Source organism: Lithobates pipiens, unplaced genomic scaffold (genome assembly GCF_037356315.1).
Source record: "Lithobates pipiens isolate NorthernLeopardFrog02 unplaced genomic scaffold, aLitPip1_a1.2 Scaffold_23, whole genome shotgun sequence".
NCBI lineage: Eukaryota > Metazoa > Chordata > Amphibia > Anura > Ranidae > Lithobates > Lithobates pipiens.
In genome coordinates, this window is record NW_027507785.1 from 148,317,765 (window position 1) to 148,342,515 (window position 24,751).

Genomic DNA, 24,751 nt, shown 5'->3' on the forward strand with positions numbered 1-24,751 from the left:
GGGTTTAAAGAAAGTATAAGATTGCTCATTATCATTAATTTAAGTATTTCTTTTCCTAGGCATATCTGTTCTGAACAAGACAAAGTGGAAAGGAGGAATGTTACAAATTGAAAAAGCTAAGGAAAGCTTCTTACACAGGTAAACAATACCTACAAGGACTATGGTCCAAATTTGGCTCCAAACTTTTAATGCTAAAAAGATTTTAAGAAAATACTGAACCTTGACTTCCAGACACTATCTGGAGGTCCAGGAGATGACACTATACGTCACTGCTGCCTCTTGAAAAAATTGAATACTCAATCTCATGAGAATGTGCACCTGCACTTTGTGTACATATCTTTACAGTAAGTACAGTGGTGAATTATTCACTGTCTAGTAGAGTTGTGGGTGCCAAAGTTATTCAACACTACCCACTTTGATCCCTGAAGCTGGCTGCTATGTCGCCACAGAGCACAACCGCGACACAGCAGATGGCCAGAAAAAGCCACATTATGTGTCTGTGTGTGTGTTTGTGTTTCCAGGAATTTGGTATATTTTGTTTAACAGTTATTTGGTTAGGTTGTCCACTGGAGGTGTAAAAGCACCACACATGGCTCTTTACACAGTAATACATCAAATAATGTGTAATATAATAATAATAATCAAATAGGCTCTAGTCCTAGAGTATGGTTGTGTACGAAACCTTCAAATATGGAGCCCCCCCTCCCCCTATATTCTTCAGCCACAGAAGCAAGATTTAAGAACAACTTTTAGGAGTTTAATGAATATTGTTGGCTTTGAAAATACACAGTAATTAGTAGTAACAGTGCACCAGCACTTTTTAAGCTAATTTTTAAATTGAAACATTTTATTTATGACCAGGTTGTGCAAAAAGGGATTGCTGCCATTTTGAAGCATAAGTGGAAATTGAGTTGCAGGGCAAAATGAATGGCTTAGTATAGAAGAGAGATCAACCTGGGGTACTGCAAGTTTGTATTGGACAATTTTTCTTTTGTATTTTCATGCATTTTCCCTTTACCATGACTATTTCAGTTACATATAACAATGTGCAAAGTTTTGACATACTTAGTAACTTATCATAAATAAGCTCTTGGTTGATCTGACTAAAATCTGATTGTCATAGGCTACAGAATTTATCAATGTGTTACTGAATAAGCACAATAGTTTTGGTCTTTTTGTTTTATCCAGGCTTTCAAAAGAGCGACAAGAAGCCAAGGAGGAAGGAGCCAATGCACCATGTTTACAAAATGACATAGTCCTGTCTTTAGAGAAAGCTGGAGTCACAGACTTCATGATGAAATTTGCTGTACCAGGCACTGAAGTACCAAACCACAAGGCAAGTCATCAACCAGTTGATACAGTTATAAAAAGTTAAATATTTCAGCGCAAAAAGATAATACAGATCAAAACAGCTGCTGAACACTCTAGGCAAATTTACAAAAAAATTCCAGATAATAAATGTAAAATAATATAGTGCCGCACTAAAGTAACATCATCAAATAAGTAGGAAAATTTATTGAAAAGGGTTCATAAGCAGTCATGAGAATATGCAAATCCATTTCCCAATAAAGTGACAATATGCATTCATGAAGATTAGAAATTCCATGCCAAAGTGTGACCTCCACCATGAGACACTCTGGGGGTTATTTACGAAAGTCAAATCTACTTTGCACTGTCCATGCATTTGGAAGTGCAGTTGCTGTAAATCTGAGGGGTAGATCTGAAATGAGTGGAAGCTCTGCTGATTTTATCATCCAATCATGTGCAAGCTAAAATGCTGTTTGCACGTCCCTGTTGGATCTATGGCGACTTTACTTCCAAGTGCACTTGCAGTGCAAAGTGCATTTTCCTTTAGTAAATAAACCCCTATGTGTTGCTCACCTCCACACCTGGGACCCCTGAATCAACAAAGGGTCATAAAAGCTTTCCCTGAAGGGAAATCTCCTGGAGGACATCGATACACTGCTTCTGAATACAGATCACACGGATCACCACACAGGCTCGTAGGTAGGGGGATCGTAGCATCAAATCACCAGTGTCCCGATATATGGAATAAAACAGGAAACATCTAGTGCGCTCTGCTAGCATATATTTAATAAAATAAGAGTCATACCTGCATAAAAGGCACTTCCATTAAGTGCCAGCCAACAAGCACTCTTACATAAAATCACATGGAATCGGCAAAGGGTGGCATAGCTCCCTTTTTGAAAAGGAAGCTCTGTCACCCGTGGCAGTCTCCTATGCTGATTCCCTATGTTTTTTGTAATGGATTTGCATAGTCTCATGACTGCTTATGATTTTTTTTTTTTTTTTTTTTTATGACCTTTTTTAATGAATTTTTATTATTTGATGATGCCACTTTAGCACTGCACTGTATTATTTTTACAGTTGCCAAACAGCAGTTTAATGGTATAATAATTACAGGAACTGCTACAAATATATTAATACCCAGATAAAGATACTGTGACTTTGCCCATTTACTGTCTAAAGGACCCTTCACCACTTATTGATAACCTCTCCAGAGTCTCGGATGTGGATGGGCTCGGATGTGGGGTTTGACCACTAGGTCCTAACACTGCACCATAGGTGGATTTCTGAGTCCTGAGCTCTTTGCCTCCCCCTACAGGGCAGTACTTGGTAAAAGTACAGATACAGTACTGTGTTTTTTTTTTTTTTTTTTTTTAAAGGCTTTGTGTGTGTATGTCTTTTGAAGGGCTCATTTATAATGGCAGAAAGGACTCCATGCTCGGATTGTTTTTCAGAGGTATCTGACAAGTAGCAAAGAGCCATTATTTTCCTCCTCACCACCTTTTTTTAACCGTTTAAATGCAACATCACCGTGCCACAACCTTGTGCAATGCCAGTCTTCCACCCGGAGGTATACTTCCAACAGCGGCCACAGCATGTGTAAGTCCCTGGCTGTTGCCACTGAAGCTAAAGGGGGAACAGTTGGGTGGTATAATTCTGTTCCCCCTTCAGCTGCAGTGGCAACAGCCAGCTTGGTTTTGCGATCTCCCTACCTCACATGTGAATGAGTCCTCGGTTCACATCTCTACAGCTGCCTGTAGGGCAGTCCTTTCATTTCCGTGGGCTTTCCTACCCACAGAAACATGGGAAAATAACTCCCTAACCCTTTATTTTATTTTTATTTTATCGTACATCACGGGACACAGAGCCATAGTATTTACTATGTGTATTTTAATAGGCCACCCTCAGGTGCTGGACACTGGCACGCCCTAAATTAAAAACTGCCCCCTCTATATAACCTATCCCACTGGTGGGCGTACCCCAGATTTTTGCTAGTGTCTAAGGTGTTGGTCACGAGTGAAGATGCACTGTGCTGATCAACACTGGAGCAATCCTTGCTGGGGCTAGCCATGCTGACCATAGCCATTCAAAGTGTCTCTTGTGGCCCAAATTGAATGGTACCTGGGCCTCGTATCCTCAGAAATGAGGTTTTGCCTGTGAATGCTTCTCTTTAGAGAGCTGGACCCTGGGATCCAGTACTTTTTGGTAGTGAGGCCATAAAGTGTTAATTCAATCTTATTTTATTGAGATAGAAAAAGCGAAATAGAAAAATGACACAATAAACATACACGTCTTACATTAATACGTAAACGGAAATATCCAACTCTGCTACAGTGGTGTCTTACTGTCACAAGGTTAAAATGATTTTTGAGCTTCAGTTGATTTAGTATGGTATAAGAGCCCGTATACCTACAGTGTCTAATCCGAGCTAATGTGAGTATGTGCGCACCACTATCCACTCAACGAGTGGTGCCCACTCATTACAGGTAGGCTAGGGCTATTGTTCCTATTCTGGACTCATTTTCTCTGAGGGGGAAGCTCTGTGTGTGCCACCATTCCAGTCTGATGAGACTAGAGGTTGTGAATTAAATAATCGGGTAATACTACAACATGTAAAAGGAAGAGGAGAAAGGGGGAAGAGGGTAGGGATAGAGGGGTCAGGGCAGTAAAGAGCTTAGGGATCAAGAGGTAGACATTCCACCCTGGTTACACCGGCGCATTAGTAAAGTCCTCTGTGGCCCATGGGATACATTCTGAGGAATATCGAAACATAGACCACGAGGTCCAGGTCTTGGACAATTGTTTCTCTTTACCCATTTCCTGCGACAACATTCGTTCCAAACTATTTATTCTGTCCACTTCAATTGCCCAATCCCCCAGGGAATGTATGCTCGTCGACTTCCAATGTCTGGGCAACACTGTTCTAGCAGCCGCCAAAAAGTGACACAGAACGTCTTTCTTGACCGACTTAAGTGGTCCCGGGAGCAGAGATAGCAGAACTACCTCAGGAGAGGGTGTTTGAGGTCACCATGAGTCTGCAGTACAAGTCGAGGCTCTTTTGCCAGAACTTCCTCACGGGGGGGCATTCCCACGAAATGTGAAGTAAGGTTCGCTTAGATGACAAGCAACGCCAGCGGGTATCCGGAAGCGCCAAGTTTATCCAGTGCAAAGTTGGAGGCCATCTGTACCAACGGGTCAACAGTTTGAACCCCTTTTCTTGAGAATTGGAGGCTAAGGACATTTTTGTGAGTCAGTATGAAGCACTTTTGCCAGTCTACAGGTGAGATGGAGTGGCCCAGGTCTTCCTTCCAGGTCTGTGTGTATGGGGGAAGGTCAGGATTATAAGCCATATGTAAGAGAGAATATAGTTGAGAGACAACATGTATAGCGGGGGCGGCCTGGAGCAACATGCTCTCCAAGTCTGTTAAGTCAGTGAGTACATCAGGTAGGGATGGGAAGGTGCAAATGAAGGAAATCACCTGTTGCCTCTGCAGCCAATGCGTTGAGGCATGAGAAGATTGGTCGGAGGAAATGCCATTAGTCAGAGAAGAGTCTGAACGTAGGACTTTGTCGTCTGTGGTCCTCCTTTCACCAAGGTCCAAAACTCGCTCCCTGTAGGGCCGGTGGAAAAGCCCCAAACAATGGAGTCATGGGTTCCTTCAGGGGAGATAGGGTCTTGGAGGAATTAATTTGGGTCCAGATTTGTATGGTTTGTCGGGTGAGGTCGCTCAGGGCTATCTCTCCTTTCAGGAATTTGGTAGGCATTCATGGTAAGGCGCAGAGATATATTGGGTTAATATGGCTCTCTATTTGTACCCACAATTTGGAATTGGAATGATGGAACCAGTTAAGTATATGCGTGAGCACAGCTGCTCTATAGTATATGGAGGCATCTGGAGTTCTGGCTCCGCCACAAATCCCGTGGAGCGATAGCGTCTCATAGCGTATCCGGGGACGAGCCCCTCCCCAAATAAAGGAGCAGAATAGTTGGCGGAGCTTCTTAAAGAACTAGGAGGGTATGGAAATGGGAATTGTTTGGAACAAATAGAGAAACCGAGGGAGGACGTCCATTTTTAGGGCATTCACCCTGCCTAGCCATGATGGGCGTTTTTTGTGTAGTTTGAGAGATCCGTCTTGGTTCTAAGCAGAATGGGTGCATAGTTCAAAGAGAATAATTGGGATCTTTCCATGGGTATTTGGATTCCGAGGTAACGGATGGAGGTAGAGCCTGTTTGAAACGAGTACCTAGCGGAGACTTGGCGGAGAACCTCCTGGGACAGTGAGATGTTCAGGAATTCTGATTTAGTATGGTTTACTTTGAAATTGCTCAGCTTAACAAACCTTGTGAATTCCCACATTTATATGTGGTAAGGATAGATGGGGTTGGGTTACAAACAATAGCAGGTCACCCGCATAGAGCGCCAGCTTAGAATGAGTGGGGCCTATCGATACACCTGAAATGTTGGGGTTATTGCGTAAGGCGATTGCCAGGTGTTCCATGACAAGGACATAGAGAAGGGGAGATAGAGGATTGCCTTGTCATGTGCCATTATGAATGGCAAATGTAGGCGACAGTGAACCTGAAGTAACTGATTAATACAACCTATTATCATCAGTTATGTATTACTTTGTCTAGTCCCTATAGATTAATTAGTCTATCTATACTCTGAGCACATGCTATCGTTAATATCACAATACTATAACAATTAGCTATGAACCAAATACACGGTCTAGGATCAATCAAATCTCATTTATTTCCCAAGGAAATAAGAAAGCTTGCATAAGGTATCAATAGAAGTTACAAGAGTACATAGCATACAATCAGAATACAATGCAAGCGATACTTAGCAGATCTTCGCGGCTGAGCCTCATGATGGAATCGGGGACAGCTCTCTTTGATGAAACCCGTTTTGATAAACACACCTCAGCCACACCACCTTCCATTGCCCACCCCCCTTTGCCTGTGGACCAATCAGCGTCTCTGGGGCGTCTCCTCCCCCAGGCTAAATATCTCTGACAGTCCTGCCATAATTGGCCTCTGGGGGGCAGTGTTTGCCCATGAATTGCAACTGCTCCGACTGGGTTCACATCTTGTGATTCGATCTCTGACGCCTTTCCCGCTCATTAGGTCCCTTTTTGTCCTTACAGACAGACCGCAGCCCTCATTGTCCTAAATCTCTTTGAAGCTTTGTGCACACCAGGTGGGCTGAATAGAACTCATTCTGCTATGCAGATTGTTTGGTGCTTGGTTGTACCAACAGATATGTAGAAACTTTAGATGTATCACGTTCAATTCCAACTGAACCATTTACCCGAATTCTGGCGGAAAGTGAGGAGTAAAGGGACATAATTCGGGATAGCATTTTGGTACCCAGGCCTATCTGCTGCAGAGACATCTGAAGGAATTGCCAGTCGACCCGGTCAAATTCTTTTACGGCATCGACCGCCAAAAGGCATAGAGGGATATCATGGGTATGGGCATAGTCGGTAAGAAGCAGGGTTTTCAGGGTGTTATCCCTTGCATCGCGGCCACTTACAAAACAAACCTGGTCCAGATGTATAAGACGGGGCTAGTGGCTAATATTTTGGCATATATTTTCAGGTCCACTCCAATTAACGATATGGGCCTATAATTTGCCCACAAAGTAGGGTCCTTATCTGGTTTTGGGATAATGGTAATGTGGGCTTCGAGTGTTTGTGGAGGAAACGCTGAGACCTCTGATAGGGGGTTAAACACCTTAGACAAAATGGGGGTCAGTAGAGGAGCAAATGTTTTGTAGAATTTAGGGGTAAAACTGTTGGGTCCTGGGCTTTTACCGGATGGGGTGGCCGCTATAGCTCCTACTACCTCATCCGCTGTGATTACTTGCTCTAGCTCTTCTACAGTATCGCCATCTAATATAGGGAGCTCAGTTTCCCCAATATAGGACTGCCTGTCGGGCTCAGGAGTGTGGGATGGGCTAGAAGTGACGCCGGTCGGTAGGTTGTACAGTGTTTGGTAGAAATCTCGAAATGTTTGTGATATCTTGGAGTGCTCGCTAAGCATTTCTCCAGAAAGGGCCCAAATAGGAGGTATAAATGTGGAAGACATGTTTGGGTGAAGGGTGCGAGCCGAAGGTCTACCGCATTTATCTCGGAATCGGTACTGATGTAAAGCAAGTCTGTCCACAGAAGTATGAGCTGAGGCCTCGTATAAGTTCTTGTGTTGGGATCAAGCCATTGAGACCTCTGTAAGAGTCACCAGCGTAGGGCATCGCTTATGTTGGGTCTGAAGTCTCAAAGCTTTTGAGTTGCTGAGGTTATTGCAGCTGAACGAGTCTTTTTTTTTTTTTTTTCAAGCGGGTCCCCATCTGAATAAAGATTCCTCGCAGGACAGCTTTAAGCGCCTCCCATTGTAAGGGTAGCGAGGTGATGTTCGAAGCTTGATCTATTAAGAAATTAGAGATGTTTTCTGAAACCTTGTGGGCACATTCAGGGTTTGCGAGAAGAGAATCATTCAGCCTCCATGTCCATTCCCTCACTGGCGTGGAAGGGGTCGATAGTGTCAGATAAATAGGCGAGTGGTAAGACTAGACCATTGAGTCTATTTCACATTCAGGTGATCAATCTAAGCAGCTATGGTCAAGAAGGAAGTAGTCAATACGACTATGAGTGATGAATCTGTGAGAAGTGGGTATCATTGCGATTTGTTGGAAATGGAACCCGCCAGATGTCGATTTAAACTGAGGTCATATATAGCCCATTTAAATGCCCTTCGGTTAGTAAAGGAGATGGATAAGCGAGAGGTTAACGAGTCCAAGAGTGGCTCCAGGGGGGCGTTAAAATCCCCGCCTATGATTAGTTTACCTTCTGCAAATTCTGACAAGATCTTCATGTGTCGCAGAGCAGTCGAGATTTGGCTAGTGTTTGGTAGGTAGAGGTTGGCTATAGTGAATTTGGTGCCCCATAGGGAGAACTTTACGAACACATACCTTCCCTGTGGGTCCGAGAGATGGTCTATCAGGTCAATCGGAAGCGTTTTGTGGAAGGCAATAGAAACGCCTTTAGTTTTCTGAGAGGGGTTTGTATTGTGGAACCATCTGTTAAAGTACCTGTTGGAGCAGTAAGCGGTGGAGTTTGTGTGGTAGTGAGTTTCCTGTAACAGTAACACGTTGACCTGTTTATGCATTTGATAAAGGATTTTTCCTCTCTTGGATGTAATATTGAGGCCATTTACATTGTAAGAGCCATACTTCGGGTGAGATAGTACTGTGTGGGCCATAGTGGAATGAGGATAAGAAAATCAGATTATAGACAGTGGGGGGGGGGGGGACATAACTATAAGGAACCTAGCAAATCTAAGGGGTCCACGAAAATGGGACACCACATGAAAAATCACGTAAATAGGCACAATTCGTGCCTGGCCTATTGTGGGTGGCGGGGCGAGGTGGAGAACCTGAGCCATGAGCCCAGTAGCATGACAGGCATGTATAACTTTACTAAGGCACATCAGTGTAACAAGACATTTAAACAGCATACATCAGATCCTCCGTGAAGGAGGGTGGAGGTCCGCATGGGCAAATGGCTCCATACCAGCCTGGTCTGTCTCCTCTGCAGAGGAGATATCAGTCTGTGAGATACCTCCACTCATGGGAAGGGAGCAAACATTTTCAACACATGTTATCTACATACCCCAACGGGGGCCCCTAAAACAAATCTGTAATAATACTGAGAGCATGTTAGAGTGAAACTATCCGGTGTGTATGAGAAACTGTAAATAGACAACTATGGGAACCCACGTGGATAGTGACAAGAGACCGTGGACACAGTCGGTCCATCTGTCGCCCCTCCACCCGTATCCAGGTGGGACATTACCGCTAAACACCTAGAGAGTAGACTGGTGCAGTAAAGTATATTAGAAACTCAACATTTGCATAGCTAAATCAAACATTAGAAACCCGCTATTCCGTTGCCTCTCCCGAACCCCAGCCAGGTATAGTACACTAGCAAAAGGCAGGGAGAAGGCCCGCCATTTTGGTGCACCAGCTGTCTTGAGGCATTAGGTTATGTAGCCGACCACCCCGTCTCCATTGTGGCATATCCGGCAGAATATATGGATAAACAAGTAAAATGAGAGGAGGGGAGAAACAACAAAAAAGAAAAACTTCCCCAAAAAAAGGAAAAAATGTGGCCTGTCTAGGAGACAAGAGAGATAGGCATTGTACTGAGATGGTGCTAGTCATATGGTGAGCGTTGAGAGAAGTCCAAAAAGTTGCTTGGTTCTACTTTATTCTTCCGGAGAGGTAGGATGACGTGGTCCAGGATCGACAGTGTGATCCGTACCTCAGATGTCTGTGGCGTTGTGGGAGAGAGTCACGTGTTTGTATCCTGGCATGGTCGTCTGGCGGATCCAGACAGTTAGGTACTTCAGTTGGGTCTTGCTCCAAAAAGCTGAAAAAGGCTAGGAGTTAATCTGGGTCAGAGAGGACAAATTTATGCTTGGCTCTGGTCACCTAGATGCTGAAGGGGTGCCCCCAAGTGTTGGTTGCTATGGCTTGACTGACTTATTAGGTCTAGCAGTGGGCGGACCATTTGGCGCATGTGGAGAGTGTTGCGAGAAAGTTCTGGGTATAGGTGGATAGCAGAACTGTCAAAGTCCACAGGACCCAAACACCATGCCTTGCACATAATTTATTTTTTAAGGGTGAAATAGTGAACCTTTCAGAGGATGTCACGTAGGCGGTCACTATGTTCCCTCCTGGGCACCCGGTCTATCTCAATAGGGGACAAAGTTTCTCTTCCCAGGACTAGGTTGAGGTTGGCAGTGACAGAAGGAAGGCCGCCAGAAGAGTCGAGGCTTCAGATCTAGGTAATTCTACTGAGGCTTGAGGGGCCACAATTCCAGGGCCTGTATCTGGAGGTGGGACAATAGAGGTGCCCAAACTGGACGCTACACTTGGAAGGTCTGAGTGCTGGGCTGGGAGGGTCATCTGATTCCTCGCCGATGTCCGTTGCTGGCTGAGCAGGGGGAGGAGACTTGCCCTTCCCTGGATTGCGAGTGGGTGCCATCTTGTCTTTGGGAGTGCGGGGATCGGACTGAGATGTGCGGAGCAGGTATCGCCGGATTTTGCCCTGTTGTAGATTCGCTGACTCAGTAGATTAAGAGCTTTGTGTGGACATGCTTTTCAGGGATTTGCAATGGCTGAAGTATAACCTGTCTGCTACGGGTGGTCACGGGATTCAGCAGGTAATTTTTTTAGCCAGACATGATCATTCCCTTTCTCTGCGGACTTGTACAGACGGGGACCACAGGTGGGCACTTATCTTGCTGGAATGCTTTTGTGGCTGTGTAGGTAGAGATCCAGGCTCATAGGGATGATGGTGCTTAGGATTATGTGTGCATACAGCAGCTTGGGTGAACCAAGATGGCCTCCTTTCGTGGTTTCTGCGGCCTTACCAGCAGACCTCGTATTAATGGGGGTAGATGCTTGGGGGGTGTTCCCGTCGATTCCACAGTCTGCCAGGCCAGGATGTCCCAGGGGTTTAGTGAGGCTAGGATGGGGTCCAGAGGATATGGAGGTGTAGCAAGATGGCCACCACTCTAGGTCTCCGTAGCCAGGGCTCTGGCTGTAGATGAAGCCATATAGAAGTGTATGCCCACTTAATAACCCCTTTGGGGGTCTCTGCTGGTCAAGCTAGGGTGCTCCTGGGGGTTGATGGGGTCGGATTGAGCCCAGGAAAGACGGAGAGGCCGCCGGGTGTACAAAGATGGCCACTGTCACTTACCAGGACCCTTCTGGCTGATCCCAGGGTGACACAGGGAGGACTTCAGGCCCTAGGTGGCAAGCTGGATGTCCCTGAGGCCATAAAGTTTTACTGACCAGGTGCTGTTGCAGGTGCAGGATAGTGGGTTTCCTCTAGTATCTCCAGCTCCTAAAGGTTTATCGGGACCCCCCGTGAAGGGTGGAGAATGGGGTCTGTTGGTTTACCACAGAAAACCCTGAGGCAGGAAAAGGTAAGTGGAGTTTTCTAAGAAATTTTCAAAATTTTATTATGAATGTCTGAATGTATAAATGAATTGTAAGTGTTGTCTACAAGTGTTGTAGTCACCACCACTGGGGGTTGTATTGAGCACTTACGTGACTTAAGCTTCTCAGAAAGCCCAGATGTGATCCAGGAAGCAGAATCTCGTCCTCTGTAAGCCTGAAGGGGGGGGGGGGGATTCCTGGGATCCTCCATAGGGTCAGCAGCGCGGGAAAAGCGCTTTAAAAAAAACTGGGAGGGGCCATAGCCGACGGAGGCAGTGCTTAGTGCTGTATGGGCGTCCTCAGTGTCCAGCACTGGGAGGGAAGCTTTTAAAAAGGCACTATTGTGTCTGTCCATGCTGCTGGAGGGACACAGGAGCAGGAGGTGTTTTTTTTTTTTTTTAAAAGGTTTGGTGACGCATTTACAGCATCCGGGTGAGCATTAATAGCAGCAATTAAGCTGGACTATTCATGTAGTTGATGCATTCCTTCTGGTAGTACCTCTGCTTCTTGCATCGAACTATGAGCGGAAGGGGGGTAAAAAACGCCTCAAAAGGGGCTCTAGTTAGACTCCTACAGTCACACGGCAGCCTAGAAACGTCTCAAAAAAGATGTCATCCCCTGAAAGTGATATGGCTGATCAGAGTGAGCCATCAGGAGGGGCAAGTGTTGCAGTTGCTCTTGACACTGCGGTCCCTATGTATAATTACCCAGGATGTTTTTTCTTCAACCATTTTAAGCTTGGAGCAAAAAATGTATGCTTTATTTGCATTCCAGACTGGCGCTAAGCGTAGCAGGTCCCCATCCATTGCTCAGGACCCTCATTCTGAGGAGCAAGAGACAGATGATTTGCCTTCTAGAGACCAGGAAGAGACTAAAGTCTCTGCGTCTGAGGAACCTGATACAGAAATTTCAGGTCCGCAGGAAAGATTGTTGGTACAATCTCTCACTGGGTTGGTCCACTCTACTTTTTCACTGCCAGCAGCGCAGTCAGTTAATGAGCCCACGTCTGGTTTGGGTTCACTAAAGCCTCCCCAATCTGACCATTCTTTTCCTATCCATGCGTGGTTAAGGAACCTTTTGTATTCTGAATGGGAACACCCAGATAAACATTTAAATCAATTTAAATTCCCTCCAAAAAAGTTTTCTATACTTTATCCTATGGAGGAAGACTTTTATAAAAAAAAAAAATGGGGGATTCCAGCAATTGATGCTGCTATATCCTCTGTAAATAAACACCTGACTTGTCCGGTTGAAAATGCTCAGATGTTAAAGGATCCAACAGATGAGAAGCTGGAATTCCTTTTTAAAAACGATATTTCTCTCTCAGGTTTTGTCGTTCAACCTTGGCTGGCAGCGATCTGAGTATCTCAGTCCTTAATGGATCAATCTTACAGATGTACTCAGTTATTCCTGATCAGCAGGACCAGGATTTGGCAGGTATTTCAGAAGCATTGTGTTTCACAGTAGACGCTATGAGAAATTCTATTCTCCAGGCCTCATGGCTTATGCTAGGGCTGGTACACGTGCGTAGAATCCTATGGTTGAAAAATTGGTTAGCCGAAGCACCATGCAAAAAGCTCTTAGCCAGTTTTCCTTTTTCATGGTGGACGATTGTTCGGAGACGATCTGGCTAAGTATATCCAAAGAATTTCTAATGGGAAAAGTTCCCTTTTACCGGTCAAGAAAAAGTTTAAACATTTTACTTTTAAACGTACTTCTTCAGTGCCCGGGGCAGCTGCCTCGATGGCTTCCACAGTCAGATTCTAGAGGTAAAGCTCTCGGGCAGTCCCAGGGCCAAAAGAAGAACTGGTGGAAGAAGCCCACTAAACAAAATACTAAAGTCTCCTTATGAAGGGATGCCCCTGCTCGCTCGGGTGGGGGGATGGCTTCTGCAGTTTTCAAGAGACTGGCAGGAACCTTGTCAAAACAAGATGGGTGGCCTTCTCAATTTCTGTAGGTTATAAACTAGAGTTCCGAGAGTTAGCGTATCCTTGTTTTCTCAGATCAAGCGTTCCCAAAGATCCAATGAAAAATAAGTATTTTTCTAGCTCTGGATGATCTCTTATCTCAAGGGGTGACATCAGAGGTTCCTTTGGAAGAGCGAGGTTTGGGTTTTTATTCAAACCTGTTCATAGTTCCAAAACCAAACGGGGATGTCAGACCCATTTTAGATCTCAAACATCTAGACCAGTTTTTAAACATCCATTCCTTTCGCATGGAGTCAGTCCGATCAGTAGTCTCCTTCCTACAGGGGGGAGAACTTCTGGTGTCAATCGACATCAAGAATGCTTATCGCCATGTGCCAATTTACCCCGCTGATCAGACATTTTTGAGCTAGAAAATCGTCGCTTTCAGTTTGCAGCTCTACCTTTCAGACGGGCTACTGCACCTCGAGTTTTTCCAAAATCCTGGCTCCTCTTTTAGCCAGGTTAAGGGCTAAAGTTGTAACAATACTAGCCTACTTATATGTTCTTCTCTTGATAGATCAATCGGTAGTCCGCTAAAACTAAACTTTGGGCACCAGAGTCAGCTACCTGGAAGACCTAGGTTGGATTCTCAACCTAGAAAAATCCTCCTTAAAACCATCAAGGAGATTGCAGTAAGTGGGGCTGATCATAGATACAGCTCAAAAGAGGGTGTTTCTGCCCCAGGAAAGGATCAGTTCCATAAAGGATATTGGGGAACTGGAGAAGGTGCAGAGAAGGGCATACAAACTGATAAGAGGTATGGAGGAGCTCAGCTATGAGGAAAGATTAGAGGAACTGAATGTATTCACTCTTGATAAGAGGAGATTAAGGGGGGGATATGATCAACATGTACAAATATATAAGGGGAATAGTGAACTTGGTGGTGTTATTCACTTTACAGTCAACACCAAGGTTATGGGGGCACTCTTTACACCTAGAGGAAAAGAGATTTCATCTCCAAATACGGAAAGGTTTCTTCACAGTAAGAGCTGTGAAAATGTGGAATAGACTCCCTGCAAAGGTGGTTCTGGTCAGCTCAGTGGATTGCTTTAAGAAAGACCTGGATTATTTCCTAAATGTACATAATATAACTGGGTACTAACATTTATAGGTAAAGTTGATCTGGGGAAAATCCGATTGCCTCTTGGATCAGGAAGGAGTTTTTTCCCCTGCTGTAGCAAATTGGCTCATGCTCTGCTGGGGTTTTTCGCCTTCCTCTGGAACTGTGGGTATAGAATTGGATATATGGGATTGTATATTATTATTATTTATTTAATATTATTATTATTATTATTATTATTATTATTATTTTATTTTTATTTTTTTGTGGTTGAACTGGATGGACTTGTGTCTTTTTTCAATCTCACTAACTATGTAAATATCCAAGTGGTCAAAACAAAGAAGAATCCTTCTATTCGTCTTTGCATGAAATTGTTGGGAAAGATGGTGGCTTCTTTCGAAGCCGCTCCTTATGCACAGTTTCATTCAAGACTGCTACAAAACAGTATCCTATCTACTTGAAACAAGAAGGTCCATGCTCTGGATGTTCCAATGCATTTATCCCCCAGTGTGCGTCAGAGCCTCAATTGGTTGATATCCAAGAATCTTCAAAAAGGGAAATCCTTTCTGCCAGTCACCTGGAAGGTGGTAACAGATGCCAGCCTTTTAGGCTGGGGAGCAGTCCTGGAAGAAGCATCTGTCCAGGGGAAATGTTCTATCTCAGAGAGGATCTTGCCCATCAATATTCTATGAATTCGGGCAGTATGCCTGGCCCTAGAGGCCTGGACGCTCTGACTATGGAATTATCCTGTCAGGATTCAATCTGACAGTGCCACAGCAGTGGCCTACATCAATCACCAAGGGGGCATGAAAAGATGTCTGACCCAGAGAGAGGTGAATCATATTCTTTCTTGGGCAGAAAGCAATATTCCTTGTCTCAGCAGTTTTCATTCCATGGATAGAGAATTTGCAGAGACTACCTGAGTCGACAACAATTGTTCCCGGGAGAATGGTTCCTTTATCCTGACATCTTTCTGTCAATATGCCAAAAATGGAGGGTTCTGGACGTGGATCTGTTCGCGTCCAGGTTCAACAACAAGATTGGCAACTTTGTGCCAAGGAGAAGGGATCCGATGGCATGCGGAACAGATGCCTTGGTCTTTCCTTGGGATCAGTTCTCACTGATCTGTGCGTTCCCTCCTGTTCTGCTTCTTCTGCAGCTTCTTTGCAGGATCAGGGAAAGGAGGTGATTCTTATGGCCCAGGATATCTTGGTTTGCCAATATAAAAATGGCGGTAGGAGACCCTGGATTCTACCACTGTGACCAGACCTTCTCTTGCAAGGTCTGGTATTCCATCCTACCTTACAAACTAAGCTAAATTTAGTTTGGCTATTGAGACCCACATTCTAAAGGGCCATGGGCTGTCAACTTCAGTCGTTTCTACTATGGTTAATGCTAGGAAGCTAGCTCCCAAAATCCTATATTATAGAGTCTGGAAGGCATATGTCTCCTGGTGTGAATCCAGGGATTGGCACCCCAGAAAATGTCATAGGTTGGATCCTTGAATTCTTACAAATGGGATTAGAGATTAAGCTGGCCTTGAGTACTATCAAAGGCCAGGTGTCGGGCTTATCAGTGTTTTTTCAAGGACAACTTTATTCACATTCTCTGGTTCGTGACTTTATTCAGGTGGGTAACAATGATTAATCCCCCTTGAACCCTTGGGACTTAGGACTAGATTTATCAGCTTTACAAATGCAGCCTTTTGAGCCTATTTGAGATATTCCCTTGGTCCTCTTGTCAAGGAATAGTTTTTGGTTTCCATATCTTCTGCTAGAAGAATGAGAGTTGGCTGCTCTTTCTTGTAAAGAGCCATATTTGATTCTGCATAAAGATAAGGTTTTATTACGACCTCATCCTAAATTCCTACCAAAAGTAGTATCAGGTTTTCATTTAAACCAAGATATTGTTCTGCCTTCTTTTTTACCAGAGCCTCATTCTGTGAAGGAAAAATCACTACGTTCTCTTGATGATGTGGTGAGAGCGGTCAAGGTCTATTTGAAAGTGACGGCTCAGATTCGTAAAACAGGTGTTTTGTTTGTGTTGCCAGAAGGTCCTAAAAGAGGACAGGTAGCTTCAAAATATACTATTTCTAAATGGATTTGTCAAGTGATTGTTCAAGCTTATAGTTTAAAGAGGAAAATTCCTTTTTCATATTAAAGAGCACTCCACCAGGGCTGTTAGTGCTTCTTGGGCAGTGCATCACCAATTTTCCTTGGCTCAGATCTGCAAGGCCGCAACTTGGTCTTCAGTCCACACATTTGCCAAAGTCTATCATGTAGATGTGAGAGGTCATGAGGAATAGCGCCTTTGGGCGCAATGTCCTGCAGGCTGCAGTATGAGGTCTCTGGTCTCTTGGTGCCCTACTTTTGTTGTCTCTCTCCCTTCAGTGGGCATTGCTATGGGACATCCCACATAGTAAATACTATGGCTCTGTGTCCCATGATGTACGATAAGAAAATATTTACATTTTTAAACTGGCTTGCCTGTAAAATCCTTTTCTTTTGAGGTACATCGCCGGACACAGAGGTTCCTCCCTTCTTGGTATACACGTGTATTGTTTTGCTACAATACTGAGGTACTCCCGCCAATGGGAGGGGTTATATAGGGAGGGCACTTTTTAATTTAGGGAGTGCCAGTGTCCAGCACCTGAAGGTGGCCTATTAAACACATAGTAAATACTATAGCTCTGTGTCCCGTGATGTACCTCAAAGAAATTATGTTTTTTTTACATGTAGCAGAGAAATGGAAGAATTGGCCTGGGTGACAAGCAGCTAGTGATGCATCCTAAAATTCTGTTTTTCCCTCTGCCTGGTCACGCAGTTTTCTCATTTTGCAATCATCTGAAATGAGCACCCTCACATATTATTCTTCTGTAGTGCTGGCTATGACCGTACCCCAATGTTACGCTCTCTCAGGGGATTCTTTTTGCCTAGGTGCATTATTTTACATTAAGACCCCTTTCACACTGAAGGCACTTTTCAGGCGTGTTAGTGCTAAAAATAGAGCCTGAAAAGCGCCTCTCAAGCCTCTCAAGTCCTGCAATCAGCATCTCTTCGGGGGCAGTGCGGGAGCGCTGTATCACCGCTCCTACGCCACCCCTGCCATTGAAATCAATGGGCAGCGCTACCGAAGCACTTGCAAAGCAGTTGGGCAGTGGCGCTTTGCGGGTCATTTTAACCTCAACCGCTAGTGCCCGAAAAGTGTCGCTATAATAGCGAACGCAGCCCACGCCCCAGTGTGAAAGGGCTATTAGAAATATTAAACTGCAGTCTGCTTTGTCCAATGTTTCAGCAATGCCAGACCATGTCAAACACCTCCAGGAATATCAACCCTATTACACACCTTTGTGTCATCAGCAAAAAGACCTACCTTGACCAACAAACCTTTAGTTATATCACTTGGATATAGATTATATTGAACAGTACGGAGCCTTGTAGTACCCCACTAGCGACTGGTCTCTGTTCTGAGTGAACCCCATTTACAGCCACACTCTTATCTATCCATTAGCCAACTGTATATCCACTGAACCACCCAAGGGTTAAGTACTAACTTGTACAACTTTTGTATTAGATTATGTGGAACTGTATCAAAGGCCTTTCTGAAATCAAGATGCCGATTTCAGCAATCAGGCCCCATTCACATCTAGCATCATGGGAGTGCACTTTTTTTGGCAAATTGTTCCTGACCTGGATAGCACATCCCATTGATTTCAACTAGCTATTTTACACTTGGCAAAGTAGCTCAAGGGACATTGTGGTTTCCACGTACGTATTGCTGCGTTTTTTCGCTCTTTTTTTTTTTTTTTTCAAAATGTTTGCTTCCGAGTTTTGGTTACTGTTAAAAATCGGTGGCATCAAAAGCGCGACTAGTTCATTCTAGGTGTAAAAAAGGTGACTACACTATACAATCCGATTGTAGAATCTCCTTTTAAATTTACCAAACCTAGATAATAGGACACACCATTTATCTAATTATTATTACTATTATTTATGATACTTGCATAGCACCGTCAATTCATGCAGTGCTTTACATATACATTGTACATTCACATTGGTCCCTACCCTCAAGGAGCTTAACCACTTCGGCCATGGAGGATTTTACCCCCATCCTGACCAGAGCACTTTTTGCAATTCGGTACTGCGTTGCTTTAACTGACAATTGCACGATCTTGCGACATTGTACCCAAACAAAATTGATGTAATTTTTCTCTTGTATTCACCAACTGACACCGCTCCTCTCTTAGCCATTGGGTTGTTACGCCACCTTTAGGAGAGGACTAGGCATAACGGGTAACAACCCCCCAGCCTGCCATGCAGCCTCAGTTTTATTTTGCCAAGTGAAGGAGAAGGACCTAGGAACCCTGCAGCCCATCGGTCCATGTTTTTTCTGCAGAAGCTTTGCTTTTTGCGCAAGACTAAAGATCCTGTGATCTGCTATCAAAAGCCAGCTGGGTGACAGGCTGGATACCCTTATCCTTGTGCAGCGACCCCGTACTGATCGGAGATTGGTCTGTGATGGAATGTCTCCCAGCTCTGCAGGGCTGGTAAGTACAGCTCTCCCTGACTTGGTGGGGCTGAGCAGCTGGGCATTCCCTGGGAGGTCGATTCGGGGGTCCCTCACCTCCCTCTCTTCTCTCCCTGTCCCCATCTTCCCTCCTCCCTCCCTGTGGGGGATGCTGCATGTGGCTGCCGAGCGGTGTGTCATGTGCAGGTGCTTTCTGGGGGGGGTGGCTCTCACCTGGAGGGGACTGCGCTGGCTGGCTGTGCCCGGATGTGCTTCTTTTTTTTTTTCTTCTCCCTGGGGGGTGTCTGGTGGCTGTGTCTGTCGATCACTGCATCGCTGTTCACTGCCATTTCTCTGTCACTGTCCCCCATGGTATTCAGTGTTCGTCGTCCATTTTATATGAGAGCAAGGGGCAGCATGCTTTCCTGTAGCTTGGCAGCCATTTTCCCTGTGTGTTTTGTCCTTTATACTGGATGCTCGGGGGCCATTTTCTTGAAGCCTGAGCACTTTTTTTGGTCAGTCTCGAGTAGAATGCTTTCCTGTAGCTTGGCGGGGATTTTCCCTGTGTTTATGTCCTTTATACTGGACGTTTCGGCGGCCATTTTCTTGGAGCCTGAACACATTGTGGATCGGTTTCAGTGCCGTAAGCAGCAGCTCTGGATGACACATTATGATCTCATATACACCTGGGAGATGACAAAGGACACAGGCACTACTAGCTGGACAGCACAGAACCAGTCAGGGTGGTGAGTCCTGCGGGAAAGAGCCCCTCAGCCAGCAGCAGTTAGGAGGGTGGGATCATCACTGCCCTAAGTCCCCATCAGGTGGCAGACAGGGTAGGATCAGCATGGCTTCAGAAACTGGTGTTTATTCCCCCGAAATCCAGGCAATTGCAACCGGTTCGCCTGCAGGTTGTGCAGTGCCTCTGGACGCTTTGTCGGCGGTCCTTAATTCGTTAGTTGCCAAGATATGGAGGTGGGGCATTGGCGCAAAGGTGCTAAAAAGCAGCCCCTGCCCCCCGTCCTCTGGGGAGAGATTTGACGCAGACTCTGGCCCTGCTGAGGCTGGTGACCCTTGTTCTGTCCTTTCAGATGACTCTGACCAGGACCGTTTGGACAGTGAGGATGAGTCCTCGTCCGCATGAAGGTTTGCAAGTTGCGGGTGGGGCGGGTCCGGACTCAGAGCATTTTCAGGGGTTCTACTCAAACCTGTTTTTAGTCCCCAAGAATTAAAGTGTACATCCAATCTTGGATCTAAAAGCCCTCAAATACGTTGTGAAAGTACAGAGGTTCGGAATGGAATCGGTTCGCTCATTCGTCGCTGTACTCCAAGGGGACTCCCTGGCGTCCTTACACATCCAGGATGCGTACCTGCACTTACCCATATGCCTCCGGCATCAGAAGTTTCTGCGATTTGCAGTCGGGGAAGCCCACTACCAGTTTGTGGCTCTTCCTTTTGGTTTGGCATGAGCTCTCCGAGTCTTTACCAAGGTATTGGCTCCTGTTTTGGCATTGCTACGGCAACGCAGGATCGCAATCGTGGGATATCTGGACGATCGCCTCCTGAGAGCATCTTCTGCCTCAGAGTTAGAGGAGGATGTGGCGATCACCCTGCAGGAATTTGGGTGGCTTTTGAACCTAAAGAAGTCGGTGATCGTAACGACTCAGCGTTTGGATTACCTAGGCTTACTGCTGGACTCCATGGAAGGCGAGAGCGTTTCTCTCTTCAGACAAGCTGCAGACTCTCAGAGCCGTGGTGAAACTCCTTCAAGGCAGTTCCATACCAGAGTCCTGCAGAAGGAGATTTTGCCAAAATGGGACAAATCTCCATTGTCCCTGGATCAGCAGATGAGCCAGTTTGTCAGGGATTCCTTGATTTGGTGGCTGAGGTCCCCAGCACTTCAGTCCGGGAAGTCGTTCCTACCTCTGAAATGGACCAGAGTGACATCTACATGACTACTCTGTACTCTGTGAACAGAGTAGTCAGCAACACGTGAACAGAATCACAGTTCTAGCAGAACCACTGCAGCAAGGAGGTTTTTGTTCTTGTGGAAAAAGAATAAAAAATTCAGGTGAAAACAAAGAAAACGGATGTAGCCACCACCTGATGATTGTTGTCTGCGCACTTAAAAGTCTTCTGGGAGAAGCTACAGTCATATTTGGTGGTGAATTTGTGATCCATCCAGCAGATTAAGTGGCATATTTTGTGAGCCTTTACATGCTTTCTTTTGGTAAGCGTGCATTTGTACTGGTGATCAGCACATTGTGTTGGTGAAGGAGGATTGCACAGTGTATCGATATCTACCTAAGGAGTCACTCTTCTCATTCAACATATTTTTGAGTGGACTATTGCACTTTTGGCTTTGGACACTTTTTTGGTTACGTTAGTGTTTCCTTTATCGTGTTTTATCACTGTCATAATTTAATATTATCTATTTAATCACTGTCATATTTTAGTATTATTTATTAATTTGATTAATATATATTCACTCATTATTTAAATATTTAACATTATTTATTCAATCACTGTTATAATTTAATTTATTCGATTAATATATATTCACTTATTGCAATATTTATTATTTTGATCCATATTCACTTATTATTCAGATATTTATGTATTTGATTATTTTATTTTCATTCATTTCACGTTTTAAATATTTGTATATTGTTGAGATATTTTTCACCCTGATCACTTTCATAATTATATCTGAGTTGTGTATATATTTTTTTTATCTATTCAATTAGTATATATTTATATAATTTTTTTCATATGCTGAGGAATTATATGGTAAAGCATTTATCCTTATGGTGATGTTCTGTACATTGCAGTAACATTTGTCACTTAATACAGTTGGGTGGGAGTAGTTAGCGCAGCTACACTTTTTTACTTATTGGCACCTTGGCGACTTCCGTTACGAGAAGACCTTCTGTCTCGAGGTCCGTTTCTCCATCCTGCTTTACCATCGCTGGTTTTAACAGCATGGCTATTGAGAGCCAGGTGTTGAGGAACCAGGGTCTTTCGCACTCTGTGATCACAACTATGCTAAGTTCACGGAAATCTTCTTCTCTGAAGATATCGTACCTGGAAGGCCTACATCTCCATGTGTGAGGAGAAAGGATGGCATCCGCACTCCTTTTCTATAGCCAGGGCCCTGCTGTTTCTTCAGCAGGGAGTAGCCTAGAAGTTGGCTTTGAGCACCATCAAAGGACATATATCAGCTTTGGCTGTCTTTTTTTTTTTTTTTTCTTTTTTTCAGCGACCCCTGGCATTTCACGCTCTAGTGAGCACTCTTGTTCAAGGGGTGCGACATGTGTGCGTCCACAGTTACCCCCATGGGATCTGAATCTGGTGTTAACGGCGCTGCAAATATTTGAAAATATCAGAGAGATCCCTCTGTTGACTCTTTCCCAGAAAGTGGTCTTTCTAGTGGCCATTACATCGGCCAGAAGGGTTTCGAAACTGGCGGCCTTGTCCTGCAAGTTGCCCTACCTGGTTATCCACAAAGATAAGGCGGTGTTGCGTCCGCACCCTTTTTTTCTGCCGAAGGTGGTTTTGGCGTTTCACATCAATGAACACATTGTGTTACCATCTCTGTGTCCGAAGCCGACACATCCTAAGGAGGTGGCCCTCCATTCCATGGACGTGGTTCGGTCTCTGAGGGTGTATTTGTCTGCCATGGCTCCCTTCCGGAAGTCAGACTCCTTGTTTGTTTCGGTGGCTGGTCCGAAGAAAGGCATGGCGGTCTCGTCGGCCACCATTTTCAGGTGGATCAGACAGATTGTAGTATAGGCCCACGCCTTGAAGGGACAGGTGCCCCCGTTTCCAGTCACGGCCCACTCCACAAGGGCGATCGGAACGTGTGTAAAGCGGCGACCTGGTCCTCTGTTCACACCTGTACAAAATTCTACAAGGTAGATGTCAGTGCATCAGCTGATGACTATTTTGACCGCAAAGTTTTGCAGGCGGCTGTATAATTGCAATTGCACATAAAGTTTTTTTCCTGTTTTTTTTTTTTTTTTGTATTTTTTTTGGGTAAAAACACAGTACCTTTAAGTTAATGCACCGTTGCATATGTTACCGCAGTTTTGGTGCGGCTTGAGGGTAGTGTCTCTCCGTAGAGGAGCACTCTGTTTTTTGTGGTGGTTATTCTACACACTGTTGTTTTTTGTGGCTAAAGTTTATACTAGTTCCCACATGCCATGGTGGATACATTTTTTATGCTGTTTTCCCACCCCTCGTTTTGGCACTGCTTGGGGAGGTCCCAATTGCTAAGAGAGGAGTTGTCAGTCGGTGAATATAAGCGAAAATAGAGATTTTTTGTACTCGAAAAGCTTTTCTCTGTAATTCATTGACTGACACAGCACCCGCCCCTCCTATTTTTCTTTACGTTATACTGCTTGTTGACGTACTGAAACTGCATGGCAGGCTGGGGGATTGTTACCTAAGGGACCGCCCCTTGGGCGGAACTAAAAGTTCTGTGTTTTTCATAACCTGTTATGCCTAGTCCTCTCCTAAAGGTGGTGTAACAACCCAATGGCTAAGAGAGGAGCTGTGTCAGTCGGTAAATTACAGAGAAAAGGATTTTACGGTGAGTACAAAAAATCCTACTTTTTTTTTTTTTACCCACAAATAGAGCTTTCTTTTGGTGATATTTGATCGCCTCTGCAGTTTTTTTCTTTTTTGCGCCATAAACAAAAAAAAGCGACAATTTTGAAAAACAACTCAATAGTTTTTACTTTTTGCTGTAAATATCCCCCAAAAATAAACTAGTTTTTTTCCCTCAGTTTAGGCTGATATGTATTCTACATATTTTTGGTAAAAAAAATCGCAATAAGCGTATATTGATTGGTTTGCGCAAAATTTATAGTGTCTACAAAATAGGGGATAATTTTATGCCCCCCCCCCTTTTTTTTTATTAGTAATGGCGGCGATCTGCAATTTTTGTCAGGACTGCGACATTATGGCGGACACAACATACATTTTTGACACTATTTCAGTACCATTGTCATTTATACAGTGATCCAAGCTATAAAAATGCATTGATTACTGTGTAAATGCCACTGGCAGTGAAGGGGTTAAGTGTGTCCTAGGGAGTCATTCTTTTTTTTTTTATAATTTAAGTTTTATTGATTTTAATTTTTAAAACAGACAAAGGAAGAATGAAATACAAACAAAGAAAAAAACTATCTTATACAATACGTATATGTTCAGCTTAATTACATTCAACGTTCATCTTATCTCCCATCCTCTTTCCCTTATATCCCCTATCTCCCCCCCCCCCCCTCCCCTCCCGTCCACCCCACGTTCTGTTGGCCCGCCATCCTCTACTTATTCCGCTAATGCCTGGATGTAGTTTTCAGTCTTTTTGAATGATCTCCACTTTTCCCATGTTGCCCAATATCTGTTCATTTGATTATTTTCCATTTTGATTAAGTATTCCATATTGTTAATAAATTAAATTCTCTGTATCCATTCTCTAATTGGGGGTTTTTTAACTTGTAACCAGTTTTTAGGTATCAGAGCTTTTGCCGCATTGAGCAAAAAGGGTATCAACATTATTTTTTTTTCTTTTTGATCTATTTTTTTTTTTATTTTTTATGTTGGTTACCACCTTTTTCCTCTACCCCATAAAACAGACATTCCCAGGGACAACATGGTATTTTTTCCCCTGTTATTATTTCTATATAGTCTAATATTTTATACCAATATTGCTTTAACTCTGAACATTCCCACCATATGTGGTATGTTGTTCCGGGTAGTTTACATTCGCTCCAGCACTGTATGGATCTAGAGGGGTCTATTCTATTTATTCTATCCGGTGTCCTATGCCATCTCATCATACACTTATAGATAACTTCCATAGACATTGTATCCGATACATCAGGGCTCGACAAAACCCG

At 44.2% G+C, this 24,751-nt stretch overlaps 1 protein-coding gene across 10 annotated transcripts in view; it reads left to right on the plus strand.

Annotated features, from left to right (window-relative positions):
• NOL8 (nucleolar protein 8) overlaps window positions 1-24,751 on the plus strand; it is an 828,826-nt gene that overhangs the window by 110,673 nt on the left and 693,402 nt on the right. For all 10 annotated transcript variants that reach the window (XR_013262355.1, XM_077452483.1, XM_077452484.1 and 7 more), the window contains 2 exons: window positions 60-138; window positions 1,189-1,336. Coding sequence is in view for 9 of the 10 variants with exons in the window: in XM_077452483.1 (XP_077308609.1) it covers window positions 60-138; window positions 1,189-1,336 (227 nt within the window). In the remaining variant the exon portion in view is untranslated. The remainder of the gene's footprint in view (window positions 1-59; window positions 139-1,188; window positions 1,337-24,751) is intronic.